At 39.1% G+C, this 27378-nt stretch overlaps 2 protein-coding genes across 5 annotated transcripts in view; one reads left to right on the top strand and one right to left on the bottom strand.

Moving 5' to 3' along the window:
* The window catches only part of LOC146488547 (cytoplasmic dynein 2 intermediate chain 1-like), a 38064-nt gene extending 23864 nt beyond the window's left edge, over nt 1–14200 (top strand). Inside the window, exons 23-37 of one of the 3 annotated variants that reach the window (XR_014866370.1) lie at nt 323–398; nt 2992–3024; nt 3574–3608; nt 4303–4367; nt 4873–4924; nt 5510–5576; nt 6363–6450; nt 6978–7044; nt 7510–7568; nt 8413–8458; nt 9153–9273; nt 10700–10756; nt 11104–11176; nt 12231–12426; nt 13930–14200. Coding sequence is in view for 2 of the 3 variants with exons in the window: in XM_085118244.1 (XP_084974370.1) it covers nt 323–398; nt 2992–3024; nt 3574–3608; nt 4303–4367; nt 4873–4924; nt 5510–5576; nt 6363–6450; nt 6978–7044; nt 7510–7568; nt 8413–8458; nt 9153–9273; nt 10700–10756; nt 11104–11176; nt 12231–12344 (953 nt within the window). In the remaining variant the exon portion in view is untranslated. Of the gene's footprint in view, nt 1–322; nt 399–2991; nt 3025–3573; nt 3609–4302; nt 4368–4872; nt 4925–5509; nt 5577–6362; nt 6451–6977; nt 7045–7509; nt 7569–8412; nt 8459–9152; nt 9274–10699; nt 10757–11103; nt 11177–12230 lie in introns of all 3 variants that reach the window. The other 2 variants (XM_085118244.1, XM_085118260.1) reach the window with 2 other exon arrangements.
* A 4666-nt stretch (nt 14201–18866) lies between these two features.
* The window catches only part of LOC146488546 (tetratricopeptide repeat protein 21B-like), a 55045-nt gene continuing 46533 nt past the window's right edge, over nt 18867–27378 (bottom strand). For both annotated transcript variants that reach the window (XM_085118194.1, XM_085118203.1), the window contains 10 exons: nt 25819–25881; nt 25466–25564; nt 25300–25360; nt 24511–24636; nt 23487–23600; nt 23024–23077; nt 22221–22277; nt 20233–20353; nt 19769–19836; nt 18867–19274 (listed from right to left, as the gene is read on the bottom strand). In XM_085118194.1, coding sequence (XP_084974320.1) covers nt 19197–19274; nt 19769–19836; nt 20233–20353; nt 22221–22277; nt 23024–23077; nt 23487–23600; nt 24511–24636; nt 25300–25360; nt 25466–25564; nt 25819–25881 — 841 coding nt within the window. In that variant the 3' untranslated portion in view covers nt 18867–19196. The remainder of the gene's footprint in view (nt 19275–19768; nt 19837–20232; nt 20354–22220; nt 22278–23023; nt 23078–23486; nt 23601–24510; nt 24637–25299; nt 25361–25465; nt 25565–25818; nt 25882–27378) is intronic.

The raw sequence follows: 27378 nt of genomic DNA, 5'->3' as shown, positions 1-27378 counted from the left end.
ATTTTAATCAGTGTTTTTGTCAAAGTCATCTCAATATTAAACCTTATGCAGCGCAAAGCTGTCAAATTTATGATGGAGAATGTGTGGAAAACCGTTCTGGTTATATGGCGATTAATGAAAATTCATATATATATGAAATCACCCAAATTAATCACCCGTCCTCGGACAAAGTTCATTTCATATAACTGCCCTTCCACTGTTAATTTGCAAACTTGTTTTGCGTTTTGTGTGGAGTAAGGAAAAGCTACAAACAAGAATGCGTTGAGTGTGAGGGGACAAGTGGTGTCGAAACTTAGTTGGTTATTGTTTGAAATTTTTGCAGCTGGCATTTTGAGGAAAGATGACAGCCATTTGAGTCCAGTTGTGTCTTTGCTACCACTTGTTATGCCAGGAGACAGGTATGTGTTGGCTGTTGCATTAGGTATTTAACTGCAAGGTACCTTACAAGTGCGGCATAATTTGTTGTACTGTATAAACTTAACTTGTGAATTTAAGGGTGTAGCAACACTTCACTGTTAAAACTAACTTGAAAAGGCAAAAAGTAGTGTTTTTTTCATGTAGCATATAAACTGCCTTATGAAACATAGCACAGTATTCACAAATGCGGACACGCGGGAAAAAACTGGAACTTGGCATCAAGACGAGGTATTAGGATAAACAAGAAATAATGTTCCTGCGAGTGAAAGCTTACAGGGCGATAATTGGCGGATAAGTACAGAATTCTTTGTAGGAAATTTTTGCAGATCGCAGATTTATTTCGAGCGAGTTCTTTGTTTCTCACAGCAATCGCAAATACAAAGTAGGCACTCACGGGAATAGATCAGTTAAAATGTTTTGGTCCACGTCTTTACAAAGCACCTCATTGTTGGTTCTCAGTTTCAAGAGCTATGGCTTCCTCCAGTTGTTTTCAGCTTCCTTGCGTTAGCTTTGTGGCCTCAACAGGCATTGCATTCTTAGCTTGTTCTGTGGGTTGGCCCTATCCAGCAGATATTTCAAGCTAAGACAGTCGGCAACTGTCTTGTGAGTTTCAAGTATGCTACAGTGATTCTTCTGTCTAGTGTCTAAAGTTGTTTCTTAAACAAGACTCGAGTTTCGGTCCTTCAGTGGACCTTATCAGTTGCTCCTATGAAGTGACCTTTCTTGAATGATTCAAGTTTAAATGAAGCAATAGTGTTAATTTAGATTTCCACGAAGTCATCTGACTACAGCTTTAGAGGTGTAGCCGCAAAAATACCGGCGAACGCTACGTCAAAATTTTATTCAATCACCGAAGACACTTAGTAAACTGAGTAAACTGGTTCTAGAACAAGTAAGTTAAAAAATAAGCATTAGCGTAAATTACAAGTGAAACGAAAATAAGAACAAATAATACAAGACGCATAAACACGACGATACGAACCTTATCGGTGATATCTCCAAACAAAGATAAACTAAACGGCAGTGACTTGACAGAATGTTTGTAACTAAACGGTAGATATGCGCTACCCCAAAACACGCAAGCAAAAGCAGCGAGAAAATAAAATAACATGTGCTATATACTCCGAGTACGCATAATTAGGTGCCACAAGTGTTAAGTGGCCCCTATGAGACTAACGGGAAAAATATAAAACAATAACGGAAAATTAACTAGGACGTAAGTGACAAAAAACTTGGCCGCTAATAAGAACCTAGAACATTCCGTAACAGAGGAACTACTTTTTTGCGTCAGACTAAATCCTATAGGTGGTCAAACAAGCGAAAAATACCTTCCCCAGAAACACAATCTAGCACGGATCGATCAACCGTACATTTAGCGACCAGCGGGAGTCGTGTTTGGCCTGTCACTTTTAAAATACCTCAATTTTTCCGTTCCCGGTAACGCAGTTACAAAATGCCAAATGTAAAATTAATATTCCTGAATTTCCTTGCAGAATCGTTATTTTGAAATCAGTAAAATTGACACATTATTTCCAGACGTTCCTGTCGACTTTGGTAACAGCTGCATTTTCAATGGCTTGCGTGAATGTTGGCCAATCTGCGATACATGATATAATTTTTTACGTCGAGGAAGATCGCCAAAAATCCGCCAAAAAAGTGAAGTCATGGTTGAAGTATCCAAAAAAAATCTATAAAATGATTCTACCAGTTGTTTCCTTCCTCCTCTTTTTGTTTTCGTGTTAAAGCTGCTTAGACAAATGGCGCTGGTATCTTTTGTGCTCGGAACTTCCGAATCACCACACAACCTTCGTTGGAAATGCGTTCAAAGTGTAGATTAATTTTCTTTCCTTCAAGACCTGTCTTACTTTCCCTTTCCAAAATATACAGCAAACAAACCTTTGTAGTATCTGTTAGAGTGGGGAACATCCCTTCGTATTTTCTGTAGCGATCTGATCCGTGAGTGTCTACTTTGTATTTGTGTGTGCTAAAAGAAACAAAGCAATAAACAGTAGAGCTTGAACTCGTTTGGAATAAAATCAGTGATCAGAAAAACCAGAAACTCAGTAGTTATCGGATGATTAGTCTCTATGCAAAGCTCACACAGTTCATCCTAAAACGCCTCGGTTTGGTGCCTAGTACCAGTTTTCTGCGCGCGCGTCCGCCATTTGTGAATACGGTGTATCAGTATAATGAAGTTTCAACGTATGCATAAACCTTTAATAAAGTCTCTTAAATGTTGGTTAATCAGTTATTACTTCTGTTTTCCAGTTACTTTAAACTGTTCGATTTAGTATGTTCAGTAAAAGTTGCAGAGTAGCGATAATTGAGTTTACTCTTTCACTTGACCTTATTCTTCCGTGGGTATGAAAAGCTAATTAAATAAAAATTATTATTAATTAATTAACTGATTAATTAACTAAAATGATCTTCCAAAAGCAGCCAATGAAAAGGGCCACAGGAAATAAAATAACAGCTGTTAGTATGGCGTTTAACCATAAACTACCAGAATAAAAGATTGAATGAATTGCGTTTGTTTTAAATGAATTTTATCTTAATTTAATATTCATACCGCAGACTAATGTTGCAAGAAATTTCCGCTGCAACGAGGTAAAGAATAGAAATAAACTTTATTATAACCACAGTTGAACCGAATAAAAATAGTTGATATAGCAGTGAATTATCATTAATTTAGCTTTGAGAAAAAAGTAGATGAGAAACAAGTGTTTATATGTTGAACCTTACGTCGGATTCAGAGTCCACAGGCATTCCCGATCCCCTCCTAGACGTAGTTTTAAGCTTAATCTTCTTCCCCAAAGGACCAAACAATAAGCAAACAAACCCACGAATGAAGGACGAACAAACATGTAAATATTGTATAAACTAACGAGAAAATAAACGAACAAGCAAAGAGAAATAACAAAGGCAAACGCACAAACAAAAACACATACAAGTAAGTATACACACAAACAAAAACGAGATGCAAATCGATTAACTAAAAAGAATTCAGGGATTTATCGTGTTCAAACCTAGCTTCAACGTGAGATGTGCATGCACAACAACACCAACAACAAGAAAACGGCTATAACAAACACACAAAAAAAACCAGGAAAGGTTAATTTTTGTGTGTGGTTATAATTTTCTTCCTTTTTTGTATAGTGAGAGGGCCTCTGGAGGATCAAACGTAATGTCAGGTGGGCGATGTGGGCTAGGTTTCTGTTCAGATAAATCCTAATAAACATTTATGAAAATTTTAATTACCAGAGGAAAGCACCGCTCTGCAATATTTCAGTTAAGGATGTTATTCACAGACTTCAAAGTAAGAGCCCTTACCTGTTGCGCGATGCAGGGTTTGTACATTTATAAGGAAAAGGCTTAAAATGGTTAGTTTTGGTGTCAGAGCAAAACTTAATGTGAAAGGATTCACACTAATATAAGGTTACAACGGAGAATACAAAACTAAATGAAAAGCACAATTACTCTCGTCGCTCATTACAAGTCACCGTTTCTCGTCAGGTAGTCAAAGGAAACTTCCGTGTTGTTAGTGTTTTTTTCTATTTAGTTTTGTTCTGTATTTTTGAGCAATTGACAAGCCGGAAGATGAAAGGCGGAAATTTCTGGAAAATTGTTGAACAACCTGTGAAATGAAAAACTAATGCTTAAAGAAAAAACAATGCTTTATTTTTTCCTGAACCTAAAAGGTGGTTTTGACAATTTTCCAGTCCTTTCATGCAGCAGATGCAAACAATTTTATAACTGAAGAATACAATAGACATCGTAAACAACTCCGTTTAATTAGTGCTTGGCAATTTCCACATTTAATTGTTCAGTGGTTTGCAATCACGCTGTAGTTTGCTGATAACTGTCTGGTTCATGTTTCTGTTGCAGATGACATGCTAGGATTGTCTTTTCAATTAGCTTCTTTAGAAGAAAACGCTGCAATATACCTTTGGGTAATGCATATTTTTATCTGTTGGTCTACGCTGTTGCTTCTGTTTCTCAAGTTTCTTGTATTACCTGCAATAGTTAATTTAATTTAATTTAATTCAATTTAATTTAGTTTAATTTAATTTAATTTAATTTAATGAATTCGTCACTGAGGATATTATACAATAGAAATACAATAGAAATACAGTAAAAATACAGCCTGTGACGGTGGAAAGAAACAGGACTCGCGTCCCTATTGCAATCTGACCCCCTACTACTACAAGAAAAAGCTACAATCGTAAGTAAATAACAATCGTAATTAAATAAACAATCGTAAGAAAATAAAAGATAATGTCGCAAGCACCATGCACTCTATCTCGGAGGACTATAGGACACAAGCTTATAGATAAGTAGATTCTAATTACAATGTAAGCTAGTCTTGAAAATAGGGAGTGAATTAGTTGCTTTAGTACAAGAAGGCAACGAGTTCCACAAGTTAATTTTTTTGTCATTTTTTTTTCTATCTGCCAGGTTGTTGTTGAGCTTGACAAAGCAAACAGTGCAGGCTCAGAGTCGGATCTAGGTCAGTGGAAACATTTCCAAGGCGCATATTGTTCACATGCAAACGGATTTTTTCCTTCTCTTTACCACACTGTGTTATTTGTCCCTCGTATTTTCACATAATTAATGTCTGAGATTAAATGGAGTTGAAAGGTACTTGAATTGGAGCATGTGAACCATTTCAGTAACACGTTAAAAACCCAAGACCTGTTTGCATGAATGGTTCCAGTTGTGTTAAGAGTTACTGTAGTAGGGCATGGAGACTATTTTAAAAGAAGTGATGGCCAAGATGGAATTTAAATTGTTTGTGTCTTTAGACGTGCAGCACAAACGTTTTCAATTATTTAAATGTAATAAACCACACTTTACTAAGTTGATGGTGAGGTGCAGCTTATATCTTTCACTTTAATCCTGGATAGTGTTAACATTAGACTTCATTAGACCCTGTGCAGTCCAGTTTGTTTTCAAATCTTCAAGTTATTTTTCTCTTATCGACCATTTTGTTTCGCCCTTTGGTGAAGACCCTGATTCGTGTACGATTTGTTCGTAAACGCGGTCCCGCGCAGTGTTAATTTTTTGTAGTATATCTTTACTTTTTTTATTTTAGGGCTTTCTCCTGGAGGAAAAATTAAACTCATCAAAAGCTCTTCAATTTCTCTTCATTCGCCATTTAGGTTTGTTGGTTTTTTTTGGCAAGTTAATTTAACAAAGATTTGACTAACAGCTGGAAATAATGAACCGTTAGGAGTTATGTTCCGTATACACTTGACAGAATTAAAATAAAACAGTGGAATAAGTTTTGAGTGGCAGTTTACACGGATACTGTTTCATATGTAGCTTTCGGTAGAGTTTTGACTGAGCGCGTGAAATCGTGTTGAAACCGTGTCTTCCAAGAACAATGTCCCCTTGTAGGCTGCCTTACTGTTTTCCAGTTATTTTAGTTTTTTTTTTTTTTCAATTAATCGAATTAAGTGTTCCAGCTGCTAGAAAAACCTTTCCAGTAAGTCGGGTTTTGAGGTTATTTCCTGGTCATGCTGGGCAAATGACGTCCTGGGCCCAGTTGCTTGAAGCATGGTTAGCGCTAACCCGGGTTAAATACCATGACAACCTATAGGTTTTAATACCTTTTAACCAATGGTTAGCGCTAACCATGCTTCCAGCAACTCAGCCCTGATTACTAACTCTTTGGAAGGAGTTATGGTTTTTCTCCATGCTCTTTAATCTCATACCCAGACCTTCTTATTCTTCCGAAGAGAAACATGTGAGTATTTGATTACATGCTGCTTATCATTAGTTCACCATTGCCCCTTTATGCAAGGGGTAACCAATAAGACTCGATACAGTACTAAGCAAAGTGAGTCCTGCAAGCGTCCATGCGTTTTTTTCCTACGTGTTCATTTATTTCTTAGTTTGGGTATTAATTGTGTATTAACAATAAACAAGCGCCCTTTATTCTTCAGGGATTTTCCAAACAAGATGAACTTACAAGCGCTAAGAGTGGGGTTTCTTCCTCATGATCCTAATCAAGTTTATGTTGCTACAGATGCGGTAAGGAGCAGCTCACTAAAAGGTTTTTATGTGTACTCTTGAAAGGGACACGGAAGTTACATTATAAAGTTAAGGTTAAACACAGTTGCTCTTCATTCTTGAGTGTGTTGGATGTTTGGTTAATGACTATTTTTTACTGATGAAGGGGCAGCCAAGAGAAAACCCAGTAGGTAATGGGGAGGGGAGGGGAGGGGAGGGGGAGGGGGAGCGGGTAGAGTATAATCTCTAGAAATTGGTAAAGGTGTGGTAAAGATATCTCCTGTGGTTTCAACTTCTAATGGGGCTTAATCGACATAACTTCGTTTAATACAACAATGCGTACTGACGGACATATGGACTTTGCGGTTTTCTATAGGCTATTCGACTACCTTCTACGCAATTGTTATTGCTCTCCTGGACTCCATGGCGGGATAAAATTCTCCCTTTGTAAATATTGAGATTTTTACAGTATTTATGCTTTTATAGTAATAATGTATTTCCTTTTTTTAAAATTACATTCAGTATATTCGTTCCTGTTGTTTTTCCAGGGTTATATTCTTCACTGTGATAGGCACGGCGGTCGAGCTCCACCGAAGGCACACAGACCTGATGTTGGTAAAGAAAATGTGAATTGATTTGTATCATCTCTTCACCCTCCCTCCCTCCCTCTCTTCCTTTCTCCTTTCCATTCTTTCATCCGCTCTCCCCCGAGCTCCAGCCCTTCCTTCCTTCCTTCCTTTTTCTGTCCCCTGCTCCCTCCTTTCCTTCTTCCCTCCCTTCTTTTCTCCTTTCCATGCTACCGGCCGCCCTTCTTTCCTCCCTCCTTCCTTTATCCCTCCCTCCCTCCCTCCCTCCCTCCTTTCCTTCGCTTCTTTGTTCCTTCATCCCTTTCTCCCTCCCTCGCTTCCTTTCTCCCTTTCTCCTTTCTTGTTTCCTTTTCTCCCTCCCTCCCCTCCTCTGTTTCTCCCTCTCTCCCTTTCTTCCTTCCTTCCTTCCTTTCTTCATTTCTCATTCCCCGCTACTGCTCTTCGTACCTTAAATTATTCTTCACATATTCCGTTGTAATCTGTTTGGTTTCAGACAACATAGTGCGGATTACAGCCCTTGATTTGTCTCCTTGGCAGCTGCCTTGTATGCTGGTCAGTTATCATTTTGGATACAATGTCTCACTATGTAATAAGGCAAATCAGTAGCTATCTTCTGGAAAGCATTCCCTCTATAAAGTACTGGATACACTAGCACACACTTTAACGTTGTTTTCCTTGTTTTGTTAATGGTCAAAAATGGGAACGTTTGTCTTGGAAGCAAATTTTATGTCTTGAGAGTTGACTTGTACACATTTTCGAGTTTTCAAGTACCAAGACTTTTTCTGCATAATGTTTCTTAGTTTAGCCAGGCATCAGTGCTTATCATAGATAGTGGTTTATTTTATTGTAACTAGTTCAATTCTTACAGTAATTCGTTTGAGTATCTTGTTTCTAAGAAATGTGTTCCCCAAATGTAAATTCATACCCCAGGTCACAAGCCATACAATCTGTCCGTATTTTAGTTAGCTAATGTTATACTGTTAATTAACAAATCGACGGCAGTTTTCTATGGTCTATACTCATAAGACCATAAAATGACGTCAAAAAATGTTCAAAACTCAAGTGGAACCACGAGCCGCAGGCGAGTGGTTTCACTGCCAAGTTTTGGATATTTTATGGCGTCATTTTATGGTCTATAAGAGTATAGACCATAGAAAACTGCCGTCGATTTGTTTTTTACAATAACATGGAAAATGTACGCGCGGAATTAGCGATTTTTTTCGTTGAGAAAGCGCGCGCGTTACATCTGACGTCATTTTTATTGTCTGTACTCTTATAGACAATAGCTGCGAGCCAATCAGCGTGCGGGAATTGGGACAGTTATTGTAAAACTATCCATAGAAATGGATCGACTTGTCACGATTAAATGTGTTTTGTTTATTCTTGTTCTTATTAGGCAGGAAGTGAGACTGGTAATCTATGGCTGTTCAACTTGAAGAATGGTTGGTACCTTCATGCAGTTAGTTATGCTCTATGTCAGAAGTTTATCATGAACTCTCATCGGTATACCCTTTATCCCCATTTTTGCGGTGGGCTTATGGGATTTATAATTGTGACAAGTCATTCAGTGTTGTACGACTTAACTTCTGGGATTCCTCATCTGCGCTTGTATTGCTACTTGCATGCTTCCTAATTAATAGCCGTTAAGATCGTTAGTAATGTCTTGTCTGTTAGATTAAAAATGACCTTTTCTGTTGTGACGATGATTTAATTGTCTGTACCTACAAACAGAATGTAATAAAAAGAGAAGGAAACAAGAAGCAGAAGAAAAAAGAAAAACATGAACAGAATCGATTGACACAGTGATATATCCAGTAGCTGCAAGAGATTTTCTATTTCCAGTCTAAAGTGGATTTAGGGCACAATAGATCAATTTCGATATATAAGCCTCGTAGCCAAGCTAGAATTTCTATATATATCGAAATTGGTCAATTGAAAGCTGCAAGTGGCACGCAAAAGCAATGATGTATTCGGACTTCGCATGAATGACCTTGTCTCTTTTGTCGTTATGAACGCTCAAACATGTAAAGTTTGGTGAAACAAATGAAAATCTCACCCTGTCAATAAGCGCCACATGATTAACTAATCCTTGGTAACTGTCTATTCAGTAACGACTTTTCATATTTTGTTTTGTAGAATTACCGCTTCTCAGCTGGCCAGCATCTACTGGTGGTAGTGGGATATTATCATTGCGGTGGTCTAACAGCAGACCAAGCGTGTTTTATGTGCTAGATTCCAACGCCACTCTGCATGTTTGGTAGGGCTTGCATTTGTACCTTAACAATGATTTCAGGAAACCGTTGAAAACATATATACTTCACGAGTAGATTTTATTCGACAGGGGTTCTTTTGTTTCCTTTTTCTCTCAACCCAAAGAGTTCTGTTAAAATCAGTGGAAGCTCAGGAAGCACAGGGGCCAAGCAAAATTGTTGAGCGTCTGTTTCGAATTCAGTAGCGAGTGAAACGAAAACGAGTATCCAACGTGAAAAAAACGTTCCAAATAATTACCATCCTAAACCAGCGAAAACACATGTAATCACTTGTTTATTTCGATCTTGCCACATCAGTTAATAAGGCGCTTCTCCATTTGCTTTGTTGCGTTATTACGCTGCGCGTCTCTTGCAACGCGGTTGAGAGACAAATTTCACGAAGCTTTGCACAGTTTAACATGCTTTGTAACGAACATTTGAACTTTTTTAGAACTTTTTTGAAATGATTTTGTCCTTTGCAAGGTATGTTACACTGTGCAAAGTCTCGTGCAACTTGTCTCTAAACGCCGTTGTGAGAGAAATCGCATGAACATGTTGCGTGACATGTTGGAATGAAACCACGCCATTTTAACAGTGTTGCAGTTGTGACTTTACTTCCCCAGTGTGTGGGGATTTTGTAGCGTTTACTGAATACACTGTGAAAACTTTGATTCAACATTGTTATTCATTTTTGTTAGTAGAGCTCAAAAAAAAGCGTTACGTTTCTACAAAAGTGAAACGAAAACGAGTATCCAACGTGAAGAAAACGTTCCAAATAATTACCATCCTAAACCAGCGAAAACACATGTAATCACTTGTTTATTTCGATCTTGCCTCATGAGTTAATAAGGCGCTTCTCCATTTGCTTTGTTGCGTTATTACGCTGCGCGTCTCTTGCAACGCGGTTGAGAGACAAATTTCACGAAGCTTTGCACAGTTTAACATGCTTTGTAACGAACATTTGAACTTTTTTAGAACTTTTTTGAAATGATTTTGTCCTTTGCAAGGTATGTTACACTGTGCATAGTCTCGTGCAACTTGTCTCTAAACGCCGTTGTGAGAGAAATCGCATGAACATGTTGCGTGACATGTTGGAATGAAACCACGCCATTTTAACAGTGTTGCAGTTGTGACTTTACTTCCCCAGTGTGTGGGGATTTTGTAGCGTTTACTGAATACACTGTGAAAACTTTGATTCAACATTGTTATTCATTTTTGTTAGTCAACCAATTAGAGCTCAAAAAAAAAAGCGTTACGTTTCTACAAAAGGTCACTAGGGAGTCACGTGGCAAACTTTCTCTATATTGTCTTGCCTTTGTTTGTTTGTTATAACTCGCGAGATTTCCGGCAGGTTATCAATTTCTAGCGAAATCAGTACATTGCATGGTGTTGGATTAAGGTTGATGTATTTATATCCTCTGGTTGTCATCACAGGGATTTACTCAAAAGCGATCAAGGTCCAGTTGCCGTAGAGAAATTTAAACACGGGCGGTAAGTGATGAACATCTTTTCCTCAAGAAATGCCAGTTTTGAAAGTGTAGCGAAAAGTTTAAACCTTACGTTACATGATTTGACAGTTGGAATTCACTTAAACTTTTCTCATCTGTTTTGTTTTTCAACTTTGTCCTGCATGTCGCAGGGAATAATGCTCATGTTAAAGTTGTAGCGTATAACAAATGTGCTACATCTTGCCTTTGGTTGCGTTTGAAGTTGTTGACCAAGATGTCTCGCATGACAAGATTATTTCCAGTGAAACAACAATCGTAGTAGATGATTTACTATAGTTCCAATCGCGCACTGTCTTCGTACTGCAAGTTTTTGTTAACATTTTCTTACAGTGTGACGTGTTTTGAACTGTCAAGTGATTATTCAGCTTCAGGAATCGGAATCCCGGGAAGGCATGCCGAGCTGGTATGGTTTTATATTGTTTGTACTATTTTTTTTGTATCAGTTCTGTGGGTTTTATTCCTTGTGTTGCCATATCAGTTTGCTAATATCTTCACGGCTTTTGCGACCTCTCGGATACATATTTTTTTAGGAAGGTGCAATCCCAATATTTGTGCAATCAATCGAAACATCAGGGAAGCTATTGTTTATTTGGGAATGATTTTGGCAATCTCTACATTATTTAGTAGCTAAGCACCAAACAGTAACTATTTGTCGGACAAATAGCAGGAGGCTAGTAGAAATGGACAATAACCAGTGATATAAACTACTTTTTTCCAATTAATGAATTAAAATTTGGACAAACTTGAAAATGTTAAGGTTGAATTTTCCAACGGTGGCGATTGACTGTTTGATGAAATTTCTTTGACTTCCACTTATGGGGATTAGGGATGGCGCGGTGGTGAGAGCAATGTGGCCCGGGTTCGATTCCCGGACTCGGCGTCACATGTGGGTTGAGTTTGTTGTTGCCCTCGGCCTTGCTACGAGAGGTTTCCCCCTCTCCTCAAAAACCAACATTTCGAAATTCCAATTCGTTCTGAAGGGTCCCTAATTAGTGCTCTGCGCTTATTTTTTTTACAATTATATTTTTATAATTATATATTTTTTATAATTAGTGCTCTGCGCTTATTTTTTTTTTATATATATCTAATTATTGTCTAAGTTTTTTTTTTTTTTTTTTTTTGCGTTAATGCAGAAAAACCTGCATTTTGTACCCAACGGTTTCCAGCAAACAGCAATCGACAGTTGTATTTGGTATTATTTCCTTTGTTTAGCTAAATTTAGTTTTGCAATTTTATGCACTAGTTCGTGTAAGTGATATGAACTAATTTCATTAAGATCCCTGTACCCACAGCCGATGGAGGATCAACAATTAGTTGATTTCTCTCTTACTATGGGGTGTTCTAAAAGTTCAGGAAAAAAATAAACACTTAAGGTCACTATTAGTGGGAATAGGAAATTGATAAATCTTGCCGCACAAATGAGTGTCGTTTATAGTGCACTCTTTTTATGCTGACAGGTGTTGGTGTACGAGAGTGGAGCAGTGGAAATTCACCGAATAAGCAGTGTTTTCTCCAAGGCGTCTGGTGATGATTTGGATAGATTTGCAAGCTATCTTGATAGCGTATTGTAAATACCCAACGCAGCCATTCGTCTGACCACACCCTAAGATGTATGCTCTTATTGTCGCCACTATTCAAAACGGGCCACCTTGAGTACAGTTGACCAATCACAGTGTTAGTAAAGATGAAAGAATGGCCAACGTCTTCGTGGCATTGAAATGTACAGGCACTACATCTAAACGTAATGTGAAAGCATTCCAAGTTGCAGACCTGTCGGGAAACTGCATCTATTGATTGGGTTCCATGGATGGTTTCGAATTCGTTGGCTTTCCCAGGCTTTTTTCAAGGTGGCTCGGTTCGTCATTGGTATCCGTATACGTTTCTGATGGTAACAGCAGGTATATGAAGTTAAAGGTAACTTTCTTCCCTTCGAAAGTCAAAATACTCGTCGTAATAGTGTTGTATTGATCCATAAGATCCATCTTGATATAAGCCATGAACTCGTTTTCTTGGAAAATTTTTTTAAAGTTATTTGTGCTCAATAATTACCAATGGTTGGTAGGTACTGTTACATTAAAAAATTTTTGTCTGCGATTGGCTGTTCGTTACTGCGCCTACATGCGGACTCTGAGGTTCAAGATTCAACCAACCGTTAAGCTTTTCGCTGCCATCAATCACTGCGGCACGTTTGGCTCAGCTGGGTCAAAAGGGGTGGTGCGCCGCTATTATTGGTGGATTTTTATCCACTTTGTCGGTGTCTGTATTTTTTGCGGTCAGCTAGTTGTCGGCGTAATTGTGATTGGCGGCAGTAAAACATGCAATTCGTTAATTGGGATTGAACTTCGGAGTCCGTATGTTATTGAAAGGCGCAGTAATGAATTAGAAAAATAATTGCGAGGCTTTTTTGTGCGGATAAGTTTTATCCATCAAGGATATTTAGAGTTCACCTCTAAATTTTCTCCGTGGTTGATTGGTTTAAATTGAGCACGTGACGTGGTAGCGTTCATTCGCAGAGAGGCCTATCGAGATGGATGGTATGTGTCCGCGAAAAAACCTCCCACTTTGTTTTCGAATTATTAAATAAAGACAAAGGTTGTCCAAATCTACTAAGTACTCTTCGGCGATATTCTTACAGTTATTTATTTATTAGTTATATATACAGTAGAAAGGGGGTTATTTGTACTGTAAGAACAAACAAACAAACAAACCGGTTTTGGTTTTCTAAAGCGCGCGCGCTCATATCCTCACAGGTTTCTTTGTTACTGACGTATGAAGACTTGATGTGTGGTGTCGCTGTGTAAGTACAAACAACTCGTAAAAATATACAGCGGTACTACACACCAATCAGTGGTGAACAATAAAACATTAGTGTTTCTGTTTTCGACTATCGGTCTGATAGTTTGCTCTTGGAAGTTATAACTCTAATATTGGTTTTCAGAACATCAACTTTCCGCGGGGCAACTATCACCCGACAGGAATACTCTATTGTTCAATTAGGCGGGCGAACACTAACATGCTACTTACTCAATTTAACCATTCAGACCCGGCGAAACTTAGCGAGCTTTACCAATTGATGGGATTGTAGTAGGGAGCAACACAGAGCGAGACCCTCCCCAGGGTCTGGGTCTGGGTCTGGTTGGTTATCGCTGGCTTTAGGAATCTTTAGAATAAAGGGATATTTAGTTCTTATGTAAAAGAACAAACCACTTGCAGCTGTTATCGTCAGGTTAATCTTCAGTCTATGGCATACAGTTCTGTGCAGTAAATCTTTGGTGCCATTTCGTATTTGACTCGAAGAAACCTGAAAAACAAATATTTACAACAAATATTAGCATTTTCGTTTGTAAATGTATTTATTTGCGGTATGCGCGTCGTGGACGTGATATTGGTTTGTAGTTGTGTATATAAACATTACAATGACACCTCATGTTTGTCTTGTTTTGTCATCCGTTGTGTTGTTTACCCAGAAGTATAGCCTTCCTCGCGACGCTCTTTTGCGCGACGAGCCAAAAGAGCGTCGACAATTTGATAAAGACATGACAAGGGACATGAATGAACACTTCTTCCCCTATGGGCGACTTGCCAGCCTTAAAGTCAATGTGATCATCCTATTACTAAAATGTAGTTACCGTCTTCCATATATTTAAGACAAAATGACTGAAAAAGAGAGTGAGACAAAAAAAAATAAAAACAACAACAACAACAAAACAAAGAAAGAAAAAAAAAAAACCAGCTGACAGAGGGTATCTCTGAACACTTTGCCTGAGCGTTGTACCATGACCATGCACCACGAGATTTCGGCCTGCGGATCGCTTATACCAGCCGGAGATTGTTCTCGCTGCTCAACTCAATACCTTGTTCCAGGACAAGACAGCGAGGGAGGGAAAAGTCGGCCCCCAGACCATATGAGACAGATCCCTGCTTATTCGGTCTTTTTTTCCATGTGGTACATCTTGAGGTTTGAGCATGCGCACGTGCCAAAACTCATATAACGACAGAAGGATGACCTGAAGTCGTGGAGGTACCGCTAATGGACTCCTTCTACCTTATTTAATTCTTACAATTTTTAAGTGCTGTTTTTTCGAAAACGATTGTTCCTTCGATGGATTGTTGACAATGCATACGACAATGCACGGCTGACAATGTATACGATGGTTAGAAAATGTTCTTTGCCATCCGACCATTCTGTAACGTGAGTCCGAAGAACTGCGTCTCACAAATCTAAGATTCAGATTACAAGGATGCGGGATTTAATGGAGCAATATTTTGTTGTTTATTTCAACAAAATCATCAGGCAATGATCAAAAATAGAAAAGGCCACGAACAATTGTGACAATGAGCAGCTTACTAAGTGTGAAGGTTTTAAGTTTTTCAGGACCTTGTTTGAAATCCAGCTTGATTCCCCGCACTCTCCAGACAAAAGATCATTCAATATACAAACAGCACAAGATAATACCACTGTAATCGCTCAAGCAAATTATTGGAATGAGCTACTTTTAGAGGGGCCTTAATGATTAAACATCGTACGCCCAATCTGAACTTGGGACTGAAGGCGTCAAGGGAGCTACAGAACAATTATAATTTCAAATCACTAGCGTATTTTTTTTTTTTTAGCAAACTTCTCTGGCCGGCTAAAAACTGGTGTATGCTATCGCTTGCTGGCAAACTGGAAAATTTTCTCTTGCACTGGCTGGCATTGTCTTCCTTTTGCTATTTTCAACTTTGCTGGCTAGTTGACAGACATCACACTAAAAGCTGGCTGGGATTTTCATTTCTTAAACGTCTTGCTCGCTGGTAGTGAAGAGTGGGTATATGTTTTCAGAGGAATAGTAAGAAATAGTAAGCAAGATTGACGGAATAGTAGGAATAGTAAGTAGGAAGTAGTAGGAATATTAACTAACTCCTTGAGTCACTGACCAGCCATCGCCTACTGGAACTATGTTTCAAACGTTTTCTTGACGGTTTACGATGCATTTTGCACGATTTATGGCTGGTTTTGAGCGGTTTCAAACGGTTTTGGACAATATCGGCTATCACTAAAATTGATTTCATTTGTCTCTCACTGCAATAATACCGTGGAAAATCGTTAACCGTGGAAACCGTTAACCGTTAACCGTGGAAAACCGTGCCAATACATGAGAGACTTTCAAGAAAAAAATTGTAAGTTCTCAGGAATTGAAGTGTTTACAGTCTTGCCTCAAGGTCTTCAGTGTAAACAAAGACAGTTTTAGAACTTTAAATTCAGAAGAACTTGAATGTGTAGATGAAATAGCACAAGAAATACCTCTGGTTCGACCCCACTTGTCCTCTTCATAATATATATATTTTTATCTTTTCTAGACTTTTCTTCTTTTCTTTTTACTTTCTTTAGTTTTCCATCAGTCTCGTCAACAGCTGCCAGCTAGTTGATTTACGCGCGCTTTCGCCCGTAAGCAAACAAAAAAAAAAAGAAAAATGGTTTTCCATCTCAAGTACGAGAGCCTCTTTTTCTTTTATTCATTTAACACGAATTCATTTCCCGGTACCTTTCATAATACCACTGGAATGTAATGTTACAATATAGCTTGAATTGAGTACAAGCGTGTTCTGACAGGTGCTTTTTCAGTTTTCCACTTCTTTATTTGCCTTGCAAACATTTCATAACAACGCTGCAATAACTCAGTCTTTGCGACAATAGTCATGACACGCAACTATGCCTATTTCATCTCCATATTAATAGAATACACACGACACGCACTTTATCAACACTTCCTTTTAAATACAATACTTATGTGACGTTTTCATTTTCACACAGGACCACTGTTTTGGTGTGGTTGAGTTTCTTTGCGCTAGGTTTAGTTTTAAAAGTGTGATTGCAGGTTTCATCTTATAATATTTGACCTATGAAGCTACTGGTAACGTCAGTGTGAACGTCGGACAATCTTGGACAGATTAAAATGAGAAATTAACCCCCCCCCCCCTCCCCCCAAAATCAATGATGAATTCGCTCGCAAAGCAAAACGCGCCATTTTTCCATCTTTGAAATGGGAGAGGGGAGGTGTGGTCTTAATTTTTCATTTGATCTGTCCAAGATAGTAGCTTCGCTCACGCGTGGCCAAAAACGCAATATACACAATATATATACAATATACAATATACGTGGTCAATATACACAAAACTTGTGTGATCGCTAGAGAGATACCTAAGGTATAATGGCAGTCTAAAAATCCCTCTTTATCACTTGGAAAATAACCTCCCTACAAATTTGCAACCCCACTAACATATAACATACACCTACCAAAGTAACACCCCAGCTTTGCAACCTTTTCATAAATGCACAAAACGGGAGTCAATAAAGCAGACAAAAAACCTACAGTAAATGTAACAGTCTCATATAATTTATTGATCTTTGAAGAGATTCTCTTTCATTTTCTCACAATGACTTTTTCAGGGTCACTCGAACACAGGCAATAACTTTTCATTATGGTAGCTGAAACCACATGCACTCCTTCGATTGCCTATTTTTCAGCCTTTGTACTATTTCAAAGACACAACTGAGTTGCTGCTACAAGATAGACACGTTTATAAATAAACTTTTATTGTACATTACGTTTTTGACTTTTCGATGTTGATTAGTTGTTGTAGTGTGTAAGGCGTCACAGATTTAGCGTCCTCGTGTGTAACTTTTTCCTTACCTTTTTGCACCTAATGTGTTCGCCGAAGTCTTCCTGGTGCGTAAATGGCGCAAAGCCTGGTTGATTTACGGTACATTACAGTGCAATTCAAACTACAACGCGCTCTCGTGGAGTAATTGTTAAATACACAATACACAATACACAACAATACAATGTCAGGTGTTTGGAATTTATTCCTTGCTCTGCTCCTTCCCAATCATATTTAAGCCTCGTTATGAGTTTAAGGTTCGTCGTTTGCTCGTGAATAAATTGAGAAAAAAAGTATTTTCATTGTCGTGTAAACAAAACGTCATTTTTAGTCACAGGCTCGACCCAAAAGCGCGCGATGGATATGTTGTATTTGATTGTGGCTATAATCATCTCACAACCAATGCGCGCGAGTAGGGTAATTGTTTTGACAAAAACAACATTATCTTGCTGATTTAATTTTGAAAGAAAGACCAGAACATGACTTAACGGCTGCTATTTCTGGTTGATGGTATCATAATGTCGGTCGCACGAGAGAACTCTTAGGTAAACATCATCAGAACGGCCTACATCTGAATTTAGTCATCGCCACGTGACCATAAAACAGACAACCAAAGCACGGAGAGAACAAGAATAGGGTTCGTACTCTTTTGAGCTTTTAAACTTTCATGACTTTCCATAACCTTTTCCACGACTTCTCCAAGTTTTCCATGACCTAAATTTGACCATTTTCTTAGAAATCACCTTTCATTTTGGGCGTTTTTACTATTTTCTTCGCAAAAAAACCCAATGTATTCTGTAGTTTTTAATACACATCATTTTCCATGACTTTCCATGACCCACACCTAAATTTTATGACTTTCCAGGCCTGGAAGATGAAATTCTAAAATTCCATGACTTTCCAGGTTTTCCATGACCCGGGTATGGCGGGTATACGTGGCGGAAAATTTCACTAGTAAAGATATGGCGTCTAAAGCATCACGTACTCTATGTTTGTCGCAAAAACCGAGATACTTATAAAAACCGTACAAACCGTAACGCTGAATAAGTTATCTGATCAATCAGAAGTGATATCAGGAACGAGTGCCAATTACTTAACCGCTCGCCCCTGTTTCCCTCGGACTGCTTCTCTCTAGGCTCGATTACCAGCCGCTGTTCGGGAAAATGAGCCCGCACTCATCTCCCCTCTCTTCGGGGAGAATCCGGGAGACGGCGGAAATCGAGCCTACTTCTCTCCGGCCCTGTCACCACTAACTACACACAATTTTACATTTTAATTATAAACTGACAGCAATCAGCATTGAATCAGGCTGTTTTCGTACACTCGCTCTCCCTGGGCCTCCTTTGCAAACCCCAATGACACTTGGCGCTAATGTAACCACGTGACCGCAGCGTAACCCAGTTTTTCACCCGCACCGCGTGTCTCAAAAGGCAGATGTTTATCAACAAAGATGACCCAAAATGTTTCGTTTTAATAATTTATTAACTATTTACAAACCAAGCGGGTTTATTCCTAGTCTTAAACTGCTGTGTAATTGACTTTAAAGTCACAAACCTATTTACAAACTCTATTCGAGTGAAATTCTTTTCTGTAAGTGTCAAGGCAAAATGAACCGATTCTGCTGTAAGGAGAGGTCCAGAGCAAAGCTTGAGATTGAAGAAAGATAACTTGGTCATTAGATGTGCGTCTGGAGTAGACTGAGTGGAATGAAACTACTGGCTAGCAAGAACATAAGGTGACAGTAAATCATTCTTAACGGCAGGTGTGACAGATCTGTTACGTCAAGCTCTCAGAGCTAAGCGTGCTTTGTCCAAGATTTCTTTCCTGATCTTAGGGTAGTTTGGATGCTGGTTTAAAACCTGAAATACACACGCAAAAGTTCAATTAACTTTATTTAACACGAATAGCAAGCTGGCGTTACAACTATCGAAAAAACCTTCGCCAGGATGCCTTCCTTCCAATATCCGCAACCTTTCTCATAAAGTCTGCCGTTCCAGGATTGGTCTGCACAGCCACAGTAGATACTTCGCAAGCTCGTTCATAGACCAGCCCATGGCGTACAAACCATTGTCTCCCTAGACAGACGGTCGCCAAATACTCATTGATTATCGGCAATAATTAGTAACTAATCAGCTGATTACTAAGTATTGATTATCCATCGATTGCTCACTGATGTCACTGATCATCGATTAGCTATCCTCGAGCACAAGCATCAGTTTGTACAGGTTCCCGTAAACTCTTTGGACTCTACAATTTGATTCTACAAATGTGCTTTTTAACTAATCACGATTTAACTGTTAATCCTGGATTAGCAGTTCTCGAACAACTAAGGGGCAAAATTCATTATAAATACCTTGTGACAAACGTCAATAGCGTCCACAAGGCGCTTTGCTTTCAGGTAATTGAACGCCAGTCTATAACCTGTAAAGGTAATCAAACAAAACCCTGTGAGGTGGAAATGCAGAAATGACAAATGTGACATGAAGTCCACAGTACGAGCTTCATACCCCACAAGCGTTTTGATAAAAAAAAAAAAAAAAAAAAAAAAAAAAATGCCTGTAGTGAATCATGGGATTTGTATGCAACATAACCAGTTCAACATGAGTTTTATACGCGAGCCTAATTTAGAAGCTTGTTTTACAGATAAATCCTCGGATTTTACTTCGGACTTCTTAGCTGAATTCGAAGAAAGAAAAATGGTCCCCGTGGGCGTGTTAACTGGGCGAAGGCGATTCCTACAAATACACCCGCTGTCCGAACCAACAGCGTGACAGTGATTACTTATTCATAATCCGTTTCGAGATAACTGTTTCGTACCAATTGTCGGGTTGTTTTGGTTGCCGTAAATCCAAGCATTCTCGTAATTCTTGGCAGCGTCTTTGTAAGCTTGTTCCTTTTCCATGATGTAACCCATATACTCCCAAGCCTTACAACAAGACTGCAAAGAGAATATATCAAATTACTCAGAGTACAGAACATTGCACTGTGATTTCGTTTGAACACAGCTGCTTGTTATGGTTAATCCGTGGTATAATGGCTATGAGCCCGCAACAGGTAATGAGATCAGCGGGGTCAGAATGAAGATATTGTTCACGTAACGTCATCGCCGCCATGTTGGTTTAGCTTCTTCTCTTACGCTACACCAACATAACCATCCCGCCATTGTCATTGGATTCTCTAGGGATATGCTGCATACGTTGCCACTACCAGTCATATCTTTATGTCACTGTTACATACCCAACTTATGACGTGAGAAAACGGGAAAAACTTTCCTTGCTGTTCCATTTTAACTTCTTTACAAGAAGTTGCATGAAAAAATTACAGAATTTAGAGTAGAAATAAACAATCTGGACGAATTTTAGCATGAAATGACTGTTTCGCACTGGAAGATGGCCAACGGGCGGAAAACTCGGCTTAGATAAACAATACACTCTCAGGCAGACAGATCCGCGTGTCAAAACGGAACGAACACGATGTAAGACGAAAAAAAGTCTAAGTTTGTCTGTCTATTAAAAAAAAAAAAAAGATAACTTAAGTGCAAAAACTTTCTGTCGTGTTTCAACACTAAGACGACTTGTCCATCCTCCAGTGTGAAAATGGCCATTAACTGAAAAATGCAGCGCCCATGATATACCGCCATGTTGGGGCTTCTCTAACATGGTGGCAATATTAGGGACTGTGCAATAATTATCAGGAGGGGGGGGGGGGGCTGAAAAACCACAGTTATCTAGCAAAAACTTAGGCAGTACCCCCCCTCCAAGACTAAACAATTAGTTCTAAGCTCCCCTCTGTTATGTTAAAAATAACGTCGCACCCCCCCCCCCTCCACCAACACACACACACGCACTCACTCCTCGCCGCCACCATTACCATAGATGCCTTTAAGTACATACCTTTTATATTGTCATGCTACTGTAATATACTGTATATTGTCATGCTACAATAATGACAAACGTTATTATGTAACATCTGGTATCGAGAAGGATGTTGATCGCTTGATTGAAGATTTAGACAGAGCATTTGCTAAGTACCGGGTTGCTTACCACATTGGCTCAAAATCCAAAACTTTTGAAGCCAGAAAGAGAAAGGAGCAGAGAAAAAAATCAAAGAACAGGAGATTGAACGCTTCAAATAACAGACGAAAAAGGGCTTGCATTATATTTAGATCCTTGGGGGGAGAGCCTGTTGAACTTTGTTATGAGCCAGAAATGTATGGAATTCAGCAAATCGATTCAGTCGATGAAGAAACATTACTTTTATTCACATCAAAAACCGACAAAGCCTGTCTACGAGATCTGTTTGATTCCCATTGTTTTATGGGGGATGCTGAAAAACAAGTGCATGATTTTTGCTTTACATAGGGTCAGCTTAATTAAATAGAAGAAGGGTTAAAATTAATCAGTTATCTTTTCATTTTGATGGACTGTTTTCAATAATCGTTTAACAGCTGTTCGTATTGATATTTGTTACAGTCTATCATGAGGCCTGTATTGAGAATCTTTTATTGCGTTTAACTTTATTTACATTTCGAATAAAAGTTAAGCCCCCCCCCCCCCCCTTCTGTCAAATGAGTGATTGTACTTTTGAGCCCCCCTATCTTGGCAGCAATTTTAGGTAATGCCCCCCCCCCCTCTCGTTTTTCAGCCCCCCTCCCCCCCCCCTCCTGATAATTATTGTCCCTTAGTATATTAGTCGTCTTTCCATCAATAAAAGTTTTTCCTTGGGGTGTTTTAAATATTGGCTTCATGCATTTTATCTCTAAAAAAAATTATGTGGATGACACCAGTATGTTAAACATGGCTGACCTTGTTGTACTGGAGGCATTTCTTCAGCAGGTCACCAGCCATGTCAAACTTGCCAGACTGTGAACATAACATAACGTTAAAAATACCAAAACACCGACGATCAAAAAGTATATAACGCAAGAATAGAATCGAAGAACTTTCATTAGTCGAACCCTGGAAAGTCATTGCCAAAAGCTATCAGGACTAAATGAATTAATAGAACAAAGAGACTGTTTAATACTATGAAGTGAAACGCCGTGCCTCAAGTTGTCACCATTTTGAGCTCAAGAATATACAGTATTCTCATTCAAACTGCTTTGCAGTTGCAAAAAGGTCCGTCAACAGAAATCCAAAACGTCAATAGTTTGAAAAATTTTTACGCTCGCTGCCACCTACACTTGTCATATAAAGCAAGGGATAAGTAAGATTGTATGACTCCACTGGTTTATTTACAATTAAAATAAAAGCTACCAAATGGTACAGCAAAAACAGACGAACACTGTCTAGAAGACGTACAACAGAGCAAGTAGCTACTTAGATTGGCCTAGGTTTAGACTTCACTAATTTAACGACGCCCAACTGTGACTTTTTCTCAACGAAGAATACATTGTTTTCTTTAGCCGTGAAGATCATCGTTTGAAATTAAAGACAAGCCTTGATTCTCTTTATTTCAGCTAAAATTCCCTCCTTTACATTCTATAGTCAGACGCTCTGTAAGATAACTTTTAAGATTTGTTCTCAGTCTGACTATATGTAACTGATACTGATAGCCTTGTTAGGTAGTGGGCTACGACAGGAAAAGGGGAAAGTTCTATTATTCGTACCTGGATGTATATATCAGCGAGCAGCAGCCAGCTTCTTTCAAACTCGTCTGCTTCCTGAAATCACAATAAAGCATATTAACCAGTGACAGAGGAGATAGGTATGGATGTTGTGTAACTGAAAAGAAAAGAAAAGAAAGAAAGAAAACGCTACCTAAGCCAAACTGCAAACATGTGATTCTTGTTCTAGATTTGTCTTTGACTTATCACAAACAACTGTGAATTGTGTTAACATTTCGTTATAGAAACAAGAATTAGAGCGCGTCGACGTTAAGATTCTTGGTAGGTCACTCTTGTTCATATTCATTCCATCTCAAAATCATTGTTAAAATAATTTACATTCAAACCTCGACTCGCTCGAATAAACGAAGCAACCGATCTTTACTGTTCAATCCACAATTAAAACAAGTTTTTAAGCTTCAAATAGTTTGTAAGCCTTTAGTCCTTTACGCCTTGTTCAAGTTACCCATGCATTCCAGTTCATCTTGGCGATCCTTTTCAGCTGGTTCCGAGCCCGCGGAGTTTGCTTTAAGTACATGTAGGCTGTTGCCATTCCCAGCAGAGCTGGGACACAGTCATTCTGAAGAAAAACAACAGCAATTGTCCCGCACACAGTTGAGGTGAAGACGATGAGTAAATTATGACATCAGTTTAAAAAGGGCTACACTCGTACAAGGCGATGATAACAGGCCACAAGGAAAAACAAAACTTTGCACATGTTGTGAGCTTTCGTGAGGAGGACCTAAAAGCACTCTATAAGCGGTACCTGACAAGTAAATTATACATTTTCACCCTCTTTCGTTATCTCTGAAGACACCGTTCTATTCGAGAATTATTTTCTAAGACGTTAGAAACGTCTTTGAACGGTCACCCCCACCCTCCCGTACTCCTCGGAATTCTCAGTAGGGGTGTGCCTCCCGATTCTCCAAATCCTGACCCTATTTCAGACCAAAACAAGCCATTTTCCACACCCTTTGTCAGATCTGGCCTCTGAAATCCATACCCATTTTCAGACCTTTCGAATAATATATTTTGGATACTTTTCTTTCTCTACTATTCATTTGGAGTTGAAAGGAAAAATGCGTATATACGCTCTCGTGATTCCCTTGAAAACCATACCCGATTTCAGAACATAATGGTCAAAATCTATACCCGTTTTCAGACCAAAACGACTCAAGAACCATACCCTTCGGGGCGGCACATACCTATAGATCTAATATAGGGGAGTCCCCCCCGGGCCGGGGGGCACAGAGGTCACCTACACTCAAAGATTAGCTGACCCACATTGTCGCGGCAAAGTAAAGTACTCTGACTGGGGTCACTACTCAGTAGCTTTCATTTCAATAGTCTGACTTTAGTGTTTCGTCCAGGGCTGTACCAGTTAAAGCCTGATAGACTGATCCAACACTTATTACCGGGAGGGGAAGTGCTAAAGTTTATGTGCTCCCCAGATATTACGATCTTCGCTTGTTATGACATATTTTACATACCTCCGTTGTGGCAATTTCCATGAACTGCGATAAAGCTTTTTCAACATTAGGTTTTGTTTTGGAGGCCATTAGAACACTGTTCTCCAGTATACGGTACTTTATAGGACTTCCTTTTGGCTTGAAATCCTGTGAGGTAAATAAACCAGTTACAGAGTTTGCAACAAACCAGTTTAACGACAACAGCACAAGCATGAATTTGCAAAAGTATCATTTAGTATAAAGTAAAAAAAGAGCGTAAACTTTGGAAAAGATTCAAGTGGAGGGAGGAAACCGGACAAGCTGAAGTGAGGTCCGGATTAGCTGGCCTTGTCTGGGCGAGTTTTTCTTTCTGATGCTAGGAGTTATCGAGCGAACACAAAGTCTTATTTAGACGTGGTCAACGAGCAATTAGAACAGACCTAAATCGCAAGTCTTAGTGGTTAATTGTTTTTTTATTATTCTAGGTTATACGCTCTGTAAACAGGGTTCAGGATGCTGTAACATTCCGGTTGGCCTCATTTAAATAATCAGGATGGAAGTACTGGTGGCAGAAATGTTTGACTAAAATGCTGGGCCCGAATTTTATTACTATTGCAAACGTAACCGCAACAATTTAAGTTTGCCTTTAGTATTCAATGGAGTTACAATACAGCCGCATTGTTTACAGTGGCATATATTGAATTTACAAACCCAGACACAGTAATGCAAGATCAGAGTCGAAAGTAGAGACTTTACCAATATAAACATTAAAGACGGTTGAGACAACAAGTAAAGAAAGCAACAACAACAAACACGTGGATGACATTTGACCTTAAGAAGCTTCTCTGCAGTGCGGACAGCCATCATTTCTGAATCCTGTTTTTCGTTTTGACTAAAGAACAAGAAAACAAAACAAAAGATAATCCAAATATGCCACAACGCAAAATAAAGAGGTGAGATGTCACCCCTAGCACATAAATACGTATTATATCATTACCTGACATCACCATCCACAGCTTCAAAGGTTTCTCCTCCCAGAGTCTCGTTATCAGGATTGAGGCAGATTTCGATCATGTTGTACACGGCCTTCTCGCCCCTGACGGAAGGTAATGGGTAAACAGTACTGATAATAAGGTATTGTTACCTAAATACAACAGTTTTGCAGTGCGTTCACTGAAAACATGGGAAAGCAAGGAAGAACTGAACAGTGTCGATGGTTATTCAATCAGACAATTTTTCTCTGCAGATAAATTTTTCTCATCCATACTCACAGAAAACAACATCACACAAAAAAAAATACAAAACAAAAAATAAATAATAATAATAATAATAATTTCAGATGTCTCTTACCAATCGGAGTCTTTCCTTGACAAATTAAAGTGTTTCAGAGCCGATGTGGGATTCACAGTGTACCTGTATCAGTAAAAATCAGACCATTACCACCAACTCGTGAATGCAGAGGACATATTAAATATAAATGTGGTTATTGCTAGACTGCAAGCAGTCCCTTTCTGGTCAGTCGAGAGGGTGCGCTCACAGCGCAGCGAGACTGGAGCGAGGAGAAATAAACAAGAAGAGACAAGCCCCCCTCCGCTCGTTTGCTCCATTTTTTTTTCGCGCTCGGCTATTTCGCGCGACCTCTCGACTAACCAGGAACGGACTGCTTGCAGTCTAGGTTATTGCATTTGAGCATCATATGTTTATTTTGCACTTATTTCTTGGGGATTTCAAGGGGATTGTTGTACAGAAAATGATAATTGACATTATTAATTACATTTCATTAAAGGCAATTATCTCTTTAGCAGCAGGATTAGGAATTCAACAAAGACATCGCTAGTCCTAAAACAGCTTTTGTTCACGTGAAAGTATGGAACAGACAATCCTAGTTACTCCTCTTAAGGTGACTCCATACAGTTATTTGACACGCGGCGGCTGGGTGCCAAAATGGTGCGAGCGCGCGCAGTTTCCTAACTGATACGGGAATTTTCGCGCGAAACAAGGCCAGTTTTAGGCTGAAAAGTAAGGCTATTTTAAAAAGTTTTCCACGGTGAATTTTTTTGAAAATTGGCTCAATGTTAAGATTTAGCTGGTCTTTGTACTCCAAAAAATCTTAGAGAGAATTATACATGGACAACTGCAACAAATGGCAAAAACGAAAATTGCAGAAATTGGCCAAATGTATGTACAGAATTTGGAGTTTCTCTCTTCTTTACACAAAAAATAGCGAAATTTTACCGCGAGAAATTCAGACAAATCCGTTTTGAAACTTGCTAGGAGTGAAGGAATCAACAGATGGATAATCCGCTGGTTGCCATGGAAACGGGGTTTACCAGTCCTAACGGTGTTTTTAAAAAAGCATAGGGCTGAAAGAACTGAAAAATCACAGGGCTGAAAGAACCATAACATAAAGAAATATATATATCACTAGCAGCGAAAGCTGAAGAAATGGTTTACAGCCACCTTAAATCAGCATAAATAAACGAGTACTGTAAAAGTTGTGACATCTTAAGCCGGCGACACACCTGGCGATTTTATACGCCGATCGCGGCGAATTTGATCGCCAGCGAAAATCGCAAGCGATTTTCGCCACCGATTGATGCGGACACACCTGGCGATTATTTTCGCCGATCGCGGCGACGTGGTACTTCAACATTGTTCATGTGATAAAATCGCCTAACGTGATTGATTGACTTTACTGACAATTCGCAGCGATGAGCGTAGAAAATCGCGGGAACGGGCACACTTGCCGAATGGCGGCGAATTCAATCACGTTATCTGACATGCCAGATATCGGCGATTTTATACACTGATCGCGGCGATCGGCGAAAATCGTAATCGCTGCACCGGGCTCACCTGGCGATTTTCGCCGATCGCGGCGATCGGCGTATAAAATGGCCGGGTGTGTTGCCG

Source organism: Pavona decussata, unplaced genomic scaffold (assembly GCF_977016875.1).
Source record: "Pavona decussata unplaced genomic scaffold, jaPavDecu1.1 SCAFFOLD_9, whole genome shotgun sequence".
NCBI classification, from domain to species: Eukaryota; Metazoa; Cnidaria; class Anthozoa; order Scleractinia; family Agariciidae; genus Pavona; species Pavona decussata.
Note: the sequence above shows the minus strand (reverse complement) of the source record. Positions and strands in the feature narration are given on the sequence as shown.